Here is a 17,403-nt window from a genome sequence, read left to right on the forward strand (position 1 = left end):
ACATGTCCACCGTCAAGGACTACGCGAGATTTACGAAAAAAAAAATACGAACGTAATTTTATATAGGTATATTTAATATAATAGTATCCCGTTTAGTGGTTTATTCTATTCTGGTTAATTTTCAAATTGACCATGTCACGCAATTTAGTGGGCTTATCGTTTTACTATAATAATATATTTATAATATATTATGTATATTAATTGTACTTAATATGTCCCTTCTGTGAACTGCGTGTCTGCTTGTTCATATCGCTCGGATTTTAAACGTTGAATGGTAATTTAAGAGAAAAAATGAAAGTCGGCCGATTCGTTATGATTGACTAACGTGTAATTTATTGAAATAAACTTATTTGATTGCTCCTTTGTAGTTGAAATAAATATACACATTAATCCTATATGGTCAATTAACTGTTACATTCAGATATACCTATAACTAAACAGTAATTGTAAAACGATTAATGTACCTATGTGTATAGCCGTATATAGGTACTGTATTATATATTTTACCTGAAGCATATGATTGTCGTGATATATACGTTTTATAATAATGTCTTGTATATAATCAATGTAGGTACCCAAATTAGAGGCGTTTTAAGAATTTTTCAAATAGGATATTATTTAACTATGCATACAGCATGGATGTGCTGCTGTTAATATTTAAAATTGCATTGTTTTTTTGTAATTAATCAGGATACATAGTTACTTGAGTCAAGAATATGTAGTTAATTAACTTATATGTTACATAATCTGTATGCTCAAAGTGAGAGATCAATTTTCATAAATATATTTATTCTACACCGGCAGCTCGCTAATATTTCTACCACTATAACGCTATCCTATGACATTATATAACATACATAACGCTATGACAGTATCTTTTTTTCAAATTTATAACAATAATATGTCAATACGTTGTATATAATTGTTTATAAATTGATTTTCTAACAACATTATTTATAAAAGTATAATTAATAATAATATTATGATAACGAATTATGATTACGAAAATTTTAATGTGGTTTATGATTTTTTTAGAATTACCCACAAAATACTTTTGGGTTTTAAATAATATACTATTTAGCAACTCTAATAGTATGTTCAAATACATTTTATTATCTACGAAAGGGGTGCTTGAACACATTTTTAGATACTGGATGCTAACAGCTAATCATTCTTTAGCATCGATATTTACTATATAACTCAGATTTAAATTTAATACTAGTCTGGTAAAATCTGAAATAGAAATACAGACAAATGTATAATATAAATAAATACATATATATTACTACATACATTATCTTGTGTTAATACCCTCATATAGGTAGTTAGTATTCTCGGTTTAATAATAGATTAGAATTGTATCAAACATACTTTTAGATTACCTACTAATTACATTGTATAAAAGAAATTTGTTATGTAGATAGTAATGACTAATATTTTGACATTTATAGAATAAGACAGAACAAATTTTTAAGTTTTGGTTTAAAACTTTGAAGAACCTACTTGTTTTAGTACCTATAACATAATAGAGCTTTTGATTAAATACGATTTTTATTAGAGTCAGGTGTATTGTGTATGTGTACCGCCCAGCTGTATGCGAAGTGTCGAGTGGATTTTTATTATTATAGATGTGTTAAATTTGAATCTAATGATGTGTATTGTATACAAAAGACAGCTCTGAGCTTTTTATCAGACTATATCATCAAATGATAAATTTTTTGATATAGCCTATTATAGTATTATTCCATTATTTAAGATATATATATATATATACTCATACACAAAAAAAATACACATCGTAATAAAATCAATTCGCTCCGCTCAGAATCTAAAAAGACAAATAATTTAAAATTGTGGTTTGCCTTTAAAAGTCTACAACAATGAACAAAGTCCAAACACCACTACCTACTCTAACTTATTGTTATTTTTTTTTATTAATTTTAATCACTAAACTTTAAAAAGATTACAACACCAGTTCCTTTTTGACTTCTTAGGGAATTCCTAGGAGAGTAGCATATTTAGATAAGAGACAGGAGTATGGGGTGGGATATTTTATAAGAAGTTACTGTTTCCTCGTGGTTGGTTTGATTTTTCATCGGTATGTAACGTTAGATTTGAGATATGATGGATTGGGGATTTTATGAAAGATATTATTTTGGAAGGTTTGAATTTTCCAAGTGCTGGAGTCCGTAGTCTATATTAGCTTAAATTAGGTTTATTATTAATTTAATTTAGTGTGCTTGTTGTCGAGTTTTAAGTAAGCCAAGTTGTGCATTTAAGGCGAGCCTTTTAGTTTTGATGTAGTGGAACCAAGTGAGCTGGTGGTCAATGATTATTAATTATTATTAGACGTACGTAAATATTTAGTTGATTGGTATGTAGAATTTGAATATTATCTAGAAACACCACAGGATAGGGAGGAATGTGAAAAGTGAATGTAGTATTATGTAGTGATTTATTAGATTGGTTGACTTTGAAACTATAATTTACCCACTAAATATAGAAAAAAATACTATGTTAATTAATTGTACCTTCATCCATACAAATTTTAATTTCAAGATAAATTACTAGGGCTACGCAATAACATCAAACAAACGTCGTTCACTATGATTCTGGATATAGTAATATTATTTACTTAAATATGTTACATTATTGTTACGACCAAAAAAAAATGAGCAATCAACAATTATCAGAACCTTATCAGTTATCTAACCCATTTATAGTTTAATTTTTATTCTATTTTAATATAAGATATAAAAAAAATATAATTTCTAATCACACATAGGCACTAGCACATATTATTATAACATAAAATAGGTAAAGTGATTCAAATTAATTACTTATTGTTGTCTCATAATATTTGAGTATTGATTTTTTTTTTGTTGTTGTCATGCTTATCCCCGGGGTAACTTTCACATTACTAATAAAGAATTGTATAGAGTAACAATTATTAGGACCCATGTGGATAAATTAATATATGTACAATACTTGTAAAAATGGTTTTTCGAACCATCTCCACAGGGGGGTTTGCTTATCTATCCAGACGTTAGACATCAACCAATTATTAAATATGTGTACTTATATGTATAGGTAATGTATATCGTATATGTAATATGTATACTATAATATAATATAAATATATGATAGACTTGTGTATATTAAATAAAGGTAAATCGGTATTTTAGTTTATGTGAATATCATACACAACAAAAACAAATGGCACAGTACAGTAGTCAATGTTAAACGTTAACCATTAATTAATTTATAAGATTTTAAACCAGTATATTATTGTGTTGTTCCCAATTTTTCATTTTCTACAAACGCATAACTGCATAAGGCATAACATTGAAAAATGTGTATTCTGCAGAATCTATACTGTGCTATTAATGTATTGCATAAGGTAGAATTCATCTATTAAGTGTAAAGATGGAAATCAAGCTATGATGGATAAAAAGGACACAGACAAAAAAAGACTTTAAATAAGTTGTACAGGATATCTCCTCGTGTTCGTTCAACTTATAACATATTTTTACGTAATATTAATGGATGGTAAACATTCATAAGCGGATAATTGGTCATATTCGTGGGGATGGGTTAGGTTAGGTTAATATGTTTGTCTGAACCATATTTTTAGACGCCTCAACCGTCTGGTATGGCTTAATTACTTTTTGAGGTGCTTGAGCCCTCCAAGTTCCCCCAATATCCGCCTATGTAAAGATTATTATTCATACATTTTTTTTTTTTTTTTTAGTTGAAAAATAGTACAGACGGGTGGAATTTACATGTAATAAACCAACCCTAAAATCGACTTCTTAAAAATCCGTACAATCTACAATCGCCTTTAGATTATATATTTACATAATTACTCGGTATACCTACATTACGCACAGTGTGCGTGTTTTTTGTTAATAATTAAATACTAATAATATAATAAATTACGAAAAATACTACTCTAGTTAAAGAGATAATTTGAATTCAACTTGAACACATCCATTTCAGTGATCTTTTTTTCGACATCGATCTGTGTTGAATCCAGGTATACTTCAGGGGGGGGGGGTATTTTCACTCTTGAAAAATACAACTTTTTACAAAATGTACTTATTTATTAAATGCATAATACTCGTTACAATTACCACACTTAATGGGGTTCAATAAAATATAATTTATTTATATCAATATTTTTATTCCGTATTGTCAATATAGGAGCTTTCTATTGACTATATTACCATTCACCAATGAAAAAAAAAGTGAGCCCCCCAGAGAAATTGTCTAGATTCAACACTGTTCGTGACATTATGATACTACAAAGTGTAGTACTCTAAACTCGAAAGTTGACTGTTGTACAGTGAATATATCTCTAGATCTAGATCTTAGATGGAGTGCAAGACCTAGTTATCAAGCAGACAGCCAGTTATCGGTCGAAGGTTCTGATGGAAGTTTTCAATAAGTGTTTCAGAAAAGACGTGTCCCCTATCGCGTGAAAATGATCCAAGTTAGACCTTCTAAGAAAGGAAGATAAATCGCTAAACCAACTGCCATCGTATTGCCCTATCTACCTACACGTCCGGGAAATTGCTCGAGTGTCTCCTCAAGGGCCGGTTGGAAGCCAATGTACGACAGTCTACTCCAGGTAGATTCACAAGGTAACTACCCCAGATCATCCTCATGATCATTGATTGTATTTGCGGACGATGTGACAGTAATCACTACCAAACGTAATACTAGCATCATAGAGAAAACGATAAATAATGCTCTCGCTGAAGTCACCGAGTAGATGGAAGATTGAGACTGTTTGTTTAAAAAAACAAAAGCGGTCATGCTGATCAGTAAAAGGGGTTACGTAGTGTCGGTATTTCGGCTGCAAGAACCGCATAGGGAATGAATGCTATAAGGGTTTAAACACATGACAATATTAATATATTATAATGTAGCTAAAACTGCATACCCCTAAAGCGTCGTGTGGTGGTAGTTTATTATTATCTATTAAAAATATTATGCACAATGTACTAGGTATGTACGTTGCACATACTAGACATAAAAATCATCCCTACGAGATACTATAGAAAAATATACTCTACGTTTGTTCAAAACTATCAACGTCGGACCGGAAAAAGGGAAATGTAGTGTTGAAACCTTATTATAAGAAACTTAATAAATTGTGTTACAATATAAAAATATTTATGTACAAAAAAAACTTTCTTGAATGAATTCCAGTGGTGAAAAGCTCTTATATACAGTTGTTCTTTACTCTCTTAATTGACACGTAAAAAAACACCAGACGTGTACAGCAGAAGTGACATATCCAACCAAGTCCGATTTTCCCACGAACAAATTACACTAAAATCTAATTGCACTCAAACCGAAATAGGATTTAACCTGAGCACACTTAAAATCCAATACAATTTAACCTAAATACACATAAACCGTAACCGTTACGCCACAGGTGTATTGCCCGACCATTACCGATTTACATTAAAGCAAGGGTGAATATAGATATAATGAATGGGGGAAAAGTAGTGGCAATTACAGATACAGTTACAGTGTACACTATTTATTTATTTATAGCCTGTATACTGTATAGGCTCAAACACTATATAAGATATATAACAAAAATAATACGGTATGTGTAGTAAAAATAAAAAGATCTATATATATCTACATTAATCGACTTAATTATGTATACTTTACATTTGTAATAAAAATAATTATAAATACAGAATAATGTACAAATATAGGTAGATAAGTATTTGAGAATCATAATATGATTACTAAGGGATGCCACTATGCCAGATTTTTTGTGTTGAATGTGTCGATATTTATTAAATTATATGCATTCACTCGCAATACGGTACGCAATTAGATTATTATATCCATATGATGTTCGGTGATTTTTTTTTTTAAAGAAGGTAGAACAGTAACGAGACATATATTAAGGGACATGGAATTGTTCTAGTTCCAGTCTTCCAGAAGCTCAGGGCATGATGTAGGCAGTTTCGTTTAAAAATTTGAACATAAGTAAATGCCGTTACTTTGACGTTTAATATCCAAACATTCTAAATGTCTAAATGTAGACTCTCTTGAAATATTCTCAATGGTGTAGAGTGTAGACAAAAAAGGAAGGTCACCAGTAATAAGCTGTTGTTTATAGCCAATACATCGTAAAAATCTTCTTTGAACACGCTCAAGTGATTCGTTTAGACCTTTTGCTACGAATTCCATAATACTGAACAATATTCAAGTATTGACCTGACAAGTGAGAAACGTGATGTTTTGAAACAGATTTCATCCTTGAATTCTTTTATATTTCTAATTAAAAAACCGATATTTTTAAGCTTTAAAACAGACTTGTTCTTTATAAGATGAAACATAAGAACATCAGGTTTTGCTGAAAGGTCACTCCGAGATATATCACCAAGAATAGAATATTCATATTCTAATTTTCTTCGAGAACGATTAAACGATATTTTTAAAAATTTCGAAGTGTATAATCTAAAACGAAAAAAAACGAATAGTAAAAGTATTAAATGCATACAATATCATGGTGTTATATATTTTTTTTAAAAACACATTTTTTTGCCAATTTCCCTTTGTATTAGCCTTTATACAATTACACCAAAGGTTTACGTAAAAAACACAAATGTTCGATTTTCCTAAGGCCACAGTTCGTCCCATTTTTAAATATCATTTTGTCCCAACAAACTTCAAACGGGGCTTTTTTTGTCCCATTAAATTTACATTATTATATACCCGGTTATCTTATATAACTAATTGGATTTGTCGTATTGTATTGATTGGATCATTATAAAATGTACATAATATACCTACACTCATTGTACCTATTGTGTATGTATTTATCGATATCAAGATGACAATATTATGTAGATCACGTAACTAAATAAACTGCTAATCTGTCTTGTGGAAAAAAACTCAAACAACTGTAATATAATGTGAAATTATCGCAATATTTTGTAAAGAAAATAGATAATCTAAGCACTAAGGTTGAGTACAGATCGGAATGGAAAATATAATTACAAAAAACGTATACGACTGCGCCGCTTAGGTGCAAAACAAATCAGACGATCATTATTCACCCACATGATGAAAAGTTCAAGCACCTAACGGTAGATAGCGCTGCCTATATGATCCCGACGCGTGGTAGTGGTTGACTAATAAATATTATAACTCTACAAGCCTATAATGTATGTAATGGTACGCAAAAGTATACACACGAAAACCTAGAAGAAATTTCCGAGTTATTTTACAATTTAGCGAAACACAATCGGTTATTAAAACATTTATTCGCATAAACAAAACTATAAATAAGCACACATACCTACCTCTTTATATATTATATAAACATTGCTGTAGTAATATAATATTATAAATACAATGCGCTCCAATATTATAAATATATTAAGTTAACGACGTTTTCTCTAGTATATTCTATGTAAACTGTTTTACTCAATTTTTAAAAACAGAATCATAAAATAACGTACATAGGTACCTACGTATAATTTATCGTTAAGAATTCCTTTATCGTGTACCTAAACCTGGATATGAGCAACAGCCATTTAAATTTATTTCAAAAAAAAAATATTTATTTTTAATAATGGTCGATATTTCTAATGTTTTTTAGAAAAGTTTTTCTATTTGTTTTTATATATAATATATATTATATTATATAAAATGGCAATATTGCGTACACATATTTTCATTACTGATATTATGTTCAGCGGCGTTTTGGATAGGCAATTCAGGTACACCACTGTCTTGCAATCATTATTATTAATATTCTTGTCATTTCGTAATTTATTATCACAACTAGTGGCTGGCGGAAACTTAATTGCTGGAGTTTGGAAATTTCCTCGGGTGCCTTCAAGTTGGTCGAGTGAAAATCGTTTCACCGGATCAGTGAGGTTTGAGCCTGTAAAAAATATGAATAAGTCGATTGCCATGTCTAAATGTCTAGCAGTTATCGTCTGGTGTAAATAGTTATCCCGTCGCTTTTCCCGGTGCTTATTGTATACAAAAAAAAAATGTTAGTTGAGTGTCTAGCTACCAGTCAACACGTCATGATGTAAATCGACATCCGACAGTGCAATCCACCTACGGTGGATTGTCGTGCCTCTTGACGATGACGTCGAAAGTGTAATGTTGTATTATAGAATAAGACAAGTTAAAATCGAATAACACGAGAACATTCAATTTAATTTGTCTGTTATCATTGGGGAAAATCGAATTAAACGCAATTAAACCCACCATGTAAGCAAGCCGACTGCGTTACATCGAGGACAATATGCGAGTAGCAAGTGTAATCAAAATGTTGTGTAAACTCAAGCTTCAAATAGTATATATTTCATATACAGACAATCTGTTGAAATAAAACATGTGAATTATATATATGAAGAATACAGTGTAGTAGTTTAAGCAAGTATATATATATTAATATAATATAGTGTATATTAATAAGCGAGCTATTTCAAAACAAGAATTTGTATTTAAATGTTTGTCTCGTAGCTTCTCCGGTGCTTTTTTGTACGTTTAAAAATAAATATTTACAGAAAATTATACCTAGTTGAATATCTAGGTATCAGTCATGTAAAGATATAAATCGATAAACGACAGAGTAATTTAAAGTTGTCATAGATTCGTACCGCGATCGTGACAGCTACAAAAACAAACGACGAAAAACAGGTATACGCACGGTCTTCAAGAGACGCGAGCTACGCAAACAACGAAGTGAAAAACGTTCGGAAAAATTGAAAAATCCGGCGAAAACTGTAAAAATTGTTTTCAAAAACTCGTGTTATTAACCAGAGGAGAACCGTTTGTTTTGATAATCGCATTATCGACGGTAGGAGAACTATTCGTTTCGATAACGACGCGGCCACGGAGTTCAGAAAACAGCGATCAGAAAAAAATCTAATTTTCTAATTGGCGTTCCTTATTTGCTGCATCGCCAACGTCGCGAATTCCTTCACATTTTATTATATAAGGATAAAGGAGAAGATTAATTTTATGGATAAATATAACTTATAAATAAATTAAACTACTTATTTATTTTATTTTATTATTTTTAATAATAATAATAATATAATAGATACTTACTATAATATTTATTTTTTCATCTATGTTTATAGTTTGATTATATTTTATTTCGTCGTCCTGGACTACGTTATAGGAATATCAACAAAATGCATGTTATTTATTTCACTGTGTTTAATTCGTTCACTTTATAACAATTTGTTTTCTGTCGTATTTTGATTTTGAATCGATAACAAGTATGTGGTTCAATAACATGATATCCAATAACTGGAAAATGAGTATTGTCATTGGCGGTATTGCGGTGGGCTTTGCGGGCTTGGCTGCTGCTTACAATAAACTGGTACTGAATATAAACTTATTAATTATTTAACATTTATTTCATATAATTTCTTAAATTATTTTTAGTACAATAATGAGAATCGTCAAGTTAAATATGAAATCATACCAATATACAAAAAAAAACTTGAAGAATTAGGAATGGTTGACAATAATTCGACCATAGGTCCAATATTTTTATGTGGTATATTTATTTAGTTTCTTATCTAGAAGTTAGAACTTAATAATTACTCAACTAGACTTATTTTTTCTAATTTTTGAAAACCTTTATTTCATATAATTAGAAATTGTATTTTTTTTTTATCTTATTATATTTTATTGTGTTTATTACAATATTTTAATGTTCATGTAGAAAAAAAGAACAATGACGACTTCGATTTGCCTGATGAAATCATCATTGAAAATTATTTGAATTCTTTTAGCGAAGATCCGTATAACGATACATATTCACTCGCATTAATGGAAACGGAAATTCAGTGAGTTTATTTTAAATGATTCTTACTCGATTCAGCCAGCCTTTATATTTTTAAAAAAAAGTTGTATTAATATACAGCATAATTATCTTTGAATTATAATATTATAATATATTTATATATTATACACATTGTAGTATTACATTTATAATAAAATGTGTTATAACTTACAACATAATTTTTAATGTTTGTTTTTCGTCGAACTTATTAAGAACTGGTCTCGCCAAATCATTTACATGCCTCCAGCAAAAAAAATATGAACTCGTTGAGGAGGCATGTAAAGAAGAATTGGCGAAGAAAAAAAATAAAAATAAGAAGAGAAAGTTGATGAGACAAATTCGAAGAACATTGGCATTAAATCTACTTGGTACTTTTGCCATACTACGGGGAGATTATGTGACTGCAATCGAACATCTCACTACTGTTGTAGAAACACCAAGTGCTTCTAAAAAGGTATAAAATTATACTATATTTAGTGATGTGTGTATACACACTTAAAAATGTATGGTTGTATCATGTTATTACTCCCTCCAACAAATTCATAATTTCTAAATATTTCTTTTTTTCTTATTTCAGTTTCAATAAATAAACATCTTCTATCTTTATTTTATATTTAAGATTATTTATTTTGTAACCTAAGTATAGACTGTCAAAAGAGATTGTTTAAAGAACTGATTATTTATAATAAGATTATCATAGTGGTATTAGTAAATTAGATATTTGTTTCATTAGAATAATAAATTAGAATAATATAATGATTTCTCGGATTTATTTATACAATTGATTAGATAATAAAACTGATTAGCTTTAAAGTCTAGAATACTTACACGTGTATACAACATTTAAATATATACTTATTTTTATATCTCCAATAAAAGTATTAATTTTATCAATTATTTAATACACGAAATAAACCCCAAAAATTAGGGATAAACATTGACTAATAAATTTGAAATAAATTATACATTGTTAGAAATTCTGGTTCTCTTTACTATATTTCTACATAATCTCCACTGTGATCAATGTATGTCCTTTTGCATTTTGAAGACCATTTTTTTTAATAACTTTATCATAGAACTCGTACCAGATAGGTATGATTTCAATGCAGGAATAGGGATGATTAACACTTGGTACTAGCCACTAGGTTAAAAAGCTTTTTGAGGATGTTTAATATTATTCTATCCATATTGGTTGATTAAGTTTATTGTTTTTCAGGCAGTGTGAGGATGAGAATTTTGAGAGTTCATCTTGATAATTCAAATGTTCTGTAAAAATCTTGTCAATTATAGTTTTACTAACAGATATCAATTCATACAGCTCCTGAATAGTCATCAATCTTCAGGCATTATCTTCTTCACTTTTTAAATTGTGTTGTTCAAAACCAATGGCTATCCAACATTCTGATCATCGTTGACATCTGTATTTCTGTTTTTAAACTGTCGACGCATTTCGATGAGGGAATAAATGACATGCCAGAGTTAACAGATTTTGTATCTTTTAGATACCTTATTTTACCAACAATCATAGTATTTAAAATAATATGCTCATTATTGACTCATTAAATATTTATTGGATTCTCATCTGACCCAGTCTTAAAATCTTAATTAATCATTTTTATATACTTAAATAATATTAAATTATATTTTATAAAAAATCTCTAATTAGATCACTGGTCATAGGGCTAAATATATATTTTTTATAATTTAAATTATTTCAGTTTTACTTATAAAACCAGAAAGTTTAATTATACGAGGTATATATATAATATAAAATATTTAATACTATATAATAATGTAACAAAACTGACCTATATTTTTATAATTATAAATTGTTTAGATAATATAATTTTATGTTGTTTTCTTATAGTTGGTGATAAATTCGTTAATCAAGAGATCTTCAATTTTGTATCAACGAAAACAATTCAAAGAATCTCTTGATGATTTACAACTAGCAGAAAATTATATTCATGAGATCAAGCGATCAGATGAAATATTAATAACAACTTAATTTATTTTATATGATAAATAATATTATCTTATACTGTTATGTATTGTGTTATGTTACATTATTTTTGTAAACAATATTTATTTTTATAATCAATTTGTTAACTATTTCAATGATAATAAATGATTATAATGAAAAGAATAAAATATGCATTGTACCATTTATTGAATGTAAGTTAAAAAAAAGATTTATAAAAATTGGACAAATTCTGTAACATCAATTGTCTACAGGTTACAAAAAAAAAAAAAAATTAAAATAATCTTACTTTAATAAATTTATCCTTCTTAATGGTGTCAACAGTAGTTTTCTTCACAATAATTTTTATTTTTGCAGGACAATTTACATTTTTAGATTTTCCTCTTTTATTTTGTGCTGCTTCAATTTTTCTAAAATTACTGTGATGAACAACATAGTTTTTTTCTGAAATATATAGTTTTATCAAAATGTAAAAATTATAAACAATTTGTATATATAGTCATAAATTTATATGAATATAATATATACCTACATAAATATAATATTAACTAATATTTTTATAAGTAGGTTATATTATTGCTTAAAGAATAAATTATAAAATTAGTAATTAATTTAAATTAATAAGATGTTAATGAATTTAATTAAGTATTTATCAAAAGAAAATATTAAAGAGATAGATGATCATATATTTAAAGTACCTAGTGAAACTAGTGACAGTTTATATGAGGTTTAAAGAAATGTAAAATATTGTATTCTAATATGGGCGTTTATCTAAACTTTACAAGCACCATGCAGCCATATAATATTTATATTTTGATTAAGAGCTACGACTCAGCAACCTAATGCACCACTTGCCACTGAAAATTGCAGGCATGCAATTGCTGTTTTAGCATTTGGAAATAAAGTACAACCTTTATCGTTCAATACTTCCTTAAATTAAATAACACCAACACCAAAAGAGAATAGTTCAATAAAAACAAACATTAAACAAGAAGGTACAAAGACGAAAGACAATGAGAATAAAATGAAATGTAAAAAACATGAAGTAAACTCTGAAACAAGTAATTACGAATATAATGATAATGTAGTATCTACACATCTAAGTAGAAATGATACTTCTGAATTTAATCTATTCTGTGTTACCTACTTGAAATTTTTTTTTTTTTTTGTTCATGAATTTGTATTTTTTTCAAAAGTAAAAGTTTCTACTACAATTATGAGAGCCAAAAGCTATCTATATTAAAAAATATGATAAATATTAGTTTATGTATATTATGCTATTTGACTATATACCCTATCATATTGATTCTTAATAGAATATCAGAGTATAATATAGCAATATAAAATTAGTATGTATAACATATATATGTGTTAATCCATGTCCTTCAATATGTCTATTATATTTACACTTACAACCTATGGATTTCTTTTCTATATTTTATTTATATTACAAAGTATGCCACCCATTTTAATGATAATATGTCTAAATCCTATTTTTCCAGTCATGGTAGCAGAACGCCGGTGGAGAAACCGTCGGCCAAGTCAACAGAAATGGCTGAAACGGCAGCGGGGCCGCAATGGCTCCAGCTGCCAAAACGGGATCAATCAAAGTGCATTTGCCTAACAACGGATTCAATATCGTAAAATTTATAGATAACATCAATGTCAAGGTAAAATAAATAAAACAATTTATTACAATAATCAATTGTAATCTCGTGCTTTGATATTATATAAATATAATATACAAGGTGATTATTTGAACTGTGTAATAAACACTCTGTTCGAACCTGGCCAATGTTCGCGCGCTTGTCGCAGAATCTCGCCTAAAAACAAGTGTTATAACCTATATATACCTACCCGACAGACAACAGCTGTCGCACCCTCTGCCCCCCGCGCCGTGCGTTTTTATCGCACTCGTCGCCATTGTCGGCGCGAACCGGCTTTTTTCTTTGCGGTCAACTGACACTTGCCTTTGCACCTCGCATCTGTCGAGTTCGCGACGTGACTGGGGTCACCACAAGTGCGCCTTAAACGTGTGTTGTGTGCGAGTCGGAACCCGGTAGATACTTCCTATACGGTAACTCCCGTTCGTGGGGTATCCGACCGCCACATATCTTCTGCTGCCGTTGTTGAGGTCCAGAACTCAGAAGCCACACGGGTCATACAGTTTTGGCGCCACGGACGTGTCAGTTTTGCCGATCCTAGCCATCTTGGAGGAAAGTCACGTGGTGTCCGTCGGTCCGGTATTATTTTTATATTATTGTAAAATCTTATACTCATCTACTTTTATTCTATAAGTTGTACAAAATCCTTACGGTAGCTGAGTTATTCGGTATCGTTGTTATTATATTGTATTGCTTTTTAATTATACCATTTTGTCATATTGTTATACTTATACTACTGTGGGGACGCCCGCATCATAATTATTATTGATATTTTGTTGTATTATATATATTAATTCGAAGAAGTTTGCTTGATATAATTATTAATTACATAGTTATAAGTTGGTTACCCGTTCCTGTCTACTACACTTACGCAAGTTGCGGCAGAAAACTGCATATATCGTAAGTTCTGTCGCAGCGAAAACACTCATTATTAAGTATCACATTATTTTTTAACGAAAACTTAAATATACGTTTATATATTTTTAAGCAAACAATATTAAGTTTCTAAAAATCATGTTATATAAATCAAATAAAAAAACTGTAAGCAATTGCAATTTTGTGCTTTAAAACTAACAATTAAAACTAGTATAATATACTGGTTGTTATTATATCAACAAAAAATAGATTGTTTTATATAGAAGTGTGTACATTTAATTTTTATGTATATAAACCTTTTTTTTTATTGAAGAAAAAGAACTTATATTAATCGAGATAACGAATACGTTCACAGTTATAAAATAATTACTCTGCTTGTATGATATTCATAACATATTTATATGGTTTTCGATATATTCATTATTATTATTTTTTTTACGTTCATATTATTATTGTTATTTATTTTTTTTTTTATAGATATCTGACATTGTGGTCGGCGAAGAGCCGAACGTATCGGCGAGTGACGCTTTATTGAAATGGGCTCGAAAGTCAACATCGACATTTTTTCTTTTAACATTGCGCCAATCAACTAAATCCGGCCTGTGGTCAAATAACAAATATTTATTTTCATTTTTATTTAACTACAAAACAACTTTTCCCACAAAAGAAATATTACCTATTTCTATGTATAATCGCGTTGAATGCCAGACCATCCCGCCAAGAAGACGTGAAGTCCTTCACTCGAACACCTGGGTATTTCGATGTTGACTTTCGAGCCCATTTCAATAAAGCGTCACTCGCCGATACGTTCGGCTCTTCGCCGACCACAATGTCAGATATCTATAAAAAAAAAAAAATTTTTCCGTCATGGGGAAAGAGGGTGAGTCCATAAATAGAGGTTTTACTGTAATAAGTAATAACTGAATTAGGATCCAATGTAATATACAGTTGCGTACATCGACACATCATATTATGTATATATGGTGCGTGTACAGTGCGTGTATGAGGTAAGTACTTTACTACACACATAATATGTCGAACACAGTAAACATTGTGTGTAGATATATTATGTAGGTATATATAATTTGTAAGCCACTTTCATTCAAAAACAAATTGGCCTTATCAATACATAATAAGAAAGCAGAAAAAAAATCTTTTATTCGATAAAACAAAACATGCGTCCTAAACGATAATATATTATAGGTATCGCAATTATTCGACAAACACTTAAAAGATTAAAAAAAAATGTTACGCCGTACGTGAATACTGTTGTAGTATTAACATAGTCGAAAATAATACAAACAAAGTTTATTATATCAATATAAAATATTGTTAATATCATTGTTTTAATTAGGTATTACAATAAATTCAACTAAATTCAAATATAACTAACTCTACACCCGACGCCTTAGCCCACTAGGCCATGAGCCCATAAGTTATTTAATTGATATTTGCGCATATAAGTTGAAATAACGAAGAATAAAAAACTATGATAAAAAACGAAAACTGAGTAAAATATCTTTTTTATTAAAAATTTTCCCGGGGACGACAATGCCATCGCAAGGGGAAAAGTTGTGGATAAACGTTTTTAAATCTCCCTGTAACTGTTAAAAACGAGGAAAGGAAGCACCCACAAATCTGATCACTCCAGAGGGAAAGTCGTGGACAAACGTTTTTAAATCTCCCTGTAATTTTAAAAACGGGGATAGAACCGAATAATACTACCTACTTACGGGCCTAGAAGTTTGTCTTACAGACGTACGAAATACATTTTCAGTTGTGACTTACCTTTATCGGTGCTGATGTTTTGTTCTCTATTAGTATAAATAGTATGATTAACAAAAAAAATATTATTATCATAAAGCCAAAATTCGACACTTTATTAATCATTTTGTTGTTTTTAGTGAATTTGGTTTGGAATGTTTGGATAATATTATAATCGTCTTCAATCTATAACATAATAATAGTTATTAACTATTATTATTTTCACTCGAAAACTTCTATGAAACTTACTTGTACGACAAACAATTGGTCCATTACAAACTCTGCATACTACAAATAATTGATATGAATTGAAATTTACTTATATAATAATAATTCAGGTTGCCATTTTCGATGTTATACTTATATTTGCATATTCTAATACAATATGTCAACATGCTAAATGTGGTCAAAATAATCTGAACTGAATACAATAATTGATAAAATTGTGATTTATTTTTATTATTGTTATTATTTGTAGGGTATATTAGCCCTAAAAATAAAAGTAATAAGTGTATACTGTATATAATATACTGTGTCGGTTCATAAGGTAATTTTAAATTATGTTTTTCAGATTTTCTTCTAAATTATGTGTTTTCCGTGTTTTCAATGTATTACAATATTACTTGTATACTACATACATAGAGAACATATCTACATCGTGATGCCATGGCTCTATCCATTGTATATGATCTAAGGTTGTGTGGTACTAAAATATGTTTTAAATGCCTCCTTGTTTTTAACGATCTCATAACGCGACCACGATAAAGCCACAGACTTCTATACTAACTAGATAAGGAACTCGTATATTATTTGTATTGAAGCTTACATTGAAGCTCGCGTATCAGTTTCCGCCATTTTTTCGGTTGGCAAAACATTACATTTCCTATACAATATGCATTGGAATAACATCGTTTTTAATGGTAAAATATAGAAATAAATGAAAAATGATTTCTATAAAATATTCTTAATTTTTTTTAAACAACAGGTTTAGGCATCATAAAATACAATACAACATAATTAATATTTACCATATAAAGCCAATTGCCAACCGAATAACCTGGCTTCAATTGAAAGCAAGAGTTCGCTATCTAGTTCTTTATAGAAATCTGTGGATAAAGCACGGCTATGGTATCTATAGCCGTGCGATAAAGTAATATTATCATATTATCTACTATATCATCTTGTGATAACATAATCTTTTTCTTATTGTTTATTAAATCTATTCTGTGGTTTTAGTTGATAATATTATTATATTTTAATGAATT

General features: G+C 29.2%; 1 protein-coding gene and 2 long non-coding RNA genes across 4 annotated transcripts; 1 reads left to right on the forward strand and 2 right to left on the reverse strand.

Annotated features, from left to right (window-relative positions):
- Positions 1-4,533: 4,533 nt before the first annotated feature.
- Positions 4,534-11,920, forward strand: LOC126550169 (uncharacterized). The gene is made up of 6 exons (XM_050201209.1): positions 4,534-4,643; positions 9,283-9,385; positions 9,451-9,565; positions 9,734-9,857; positions 10,067-10,307; positions 11,721-11,920. The coding sequence occupies exons 2-6, from the start codon at positions 9,284-9,286 to the stop codon at positions 11,859-11,861; spliced, it is 723 nt and encodes a 240-aa protein (XP_050057166.1). The 5' UTR covers positions 4,534-4,643; position 9,283; the 3' UTR covers positions 11,862-11,920.
- LOC126550170 (uncharacterized) lies at positions 7,167-9,274 on the reverse strand. Of its 2 annotated transcripts, none has more exons than XR_007604211.1 (3): positions 8,705-9,274; positions 8,260-8,371; positions 7,167-7,924 (listed from the first exon to the last, which is right to left on the reverse strand). It is a non-coding gene; the product is annotated as an uncharacterized LOC126550170 (long non-coding RNA). The 2 variants fall into 2 exon arrangements; XR_007604210.1 differs by having other exon boundaries at positions 8,655-9,274.
- Positions 11,921-12,090: 170 nt separating the features above from the next.
- On the reverse strand, positions 12,091-17,211 carry LOC126550171 (uncharacterized). The gene is made up of 3 exons (XR_007604212.1): positions 16,388-17,211; positions 16,163-16,324; positions 12,091-12,278 (listed from the first exon to the last, which is right to left on the reverse strand). It is a non-coding gene; the product is annotated as an uncharacterized LOC126550171 (long non-coding RNA).
- Between the last annotated feature and the right edge of the window lie 192 nt (positions 17,212-17,403).

Source organism: Aphis gossypii, chromosome 2 (assembly GCF_020184175.1).
Source record: "Aphis gossypii isolate Hap1 chromosome 2, ASM2018417v2, whole genome shotgun sequence".
Taxonomy (NCBI): Eukaryota; Metazoa; Arthropoda; class Insecta; order Hemiptera; family Aphididae; genus Aphis; species Aphis gossypii.

Coding starts and splice junctions, on each gene's coding strand:
- LOC126550169 (XM_050201209.1), top strand. CDS start 9,284: ATGTGGTTCAATAACATGATATCCAATAACTGGAAAATGAGTATTGTC. Junction 9,386..9,450: donor CTGCTGCTTACAATAAACTG/GTACTGAATATA, acceptor AATTATTTTTAG/TACAATAATGAGAATCGTCA. Junction 9,858..10,066: donor TTAATGGAAACGGAAATTCA/GTGAGTTTATTT, acceptor GAACTTATTAAG/AACTGGTCTCGCCAAATCAT.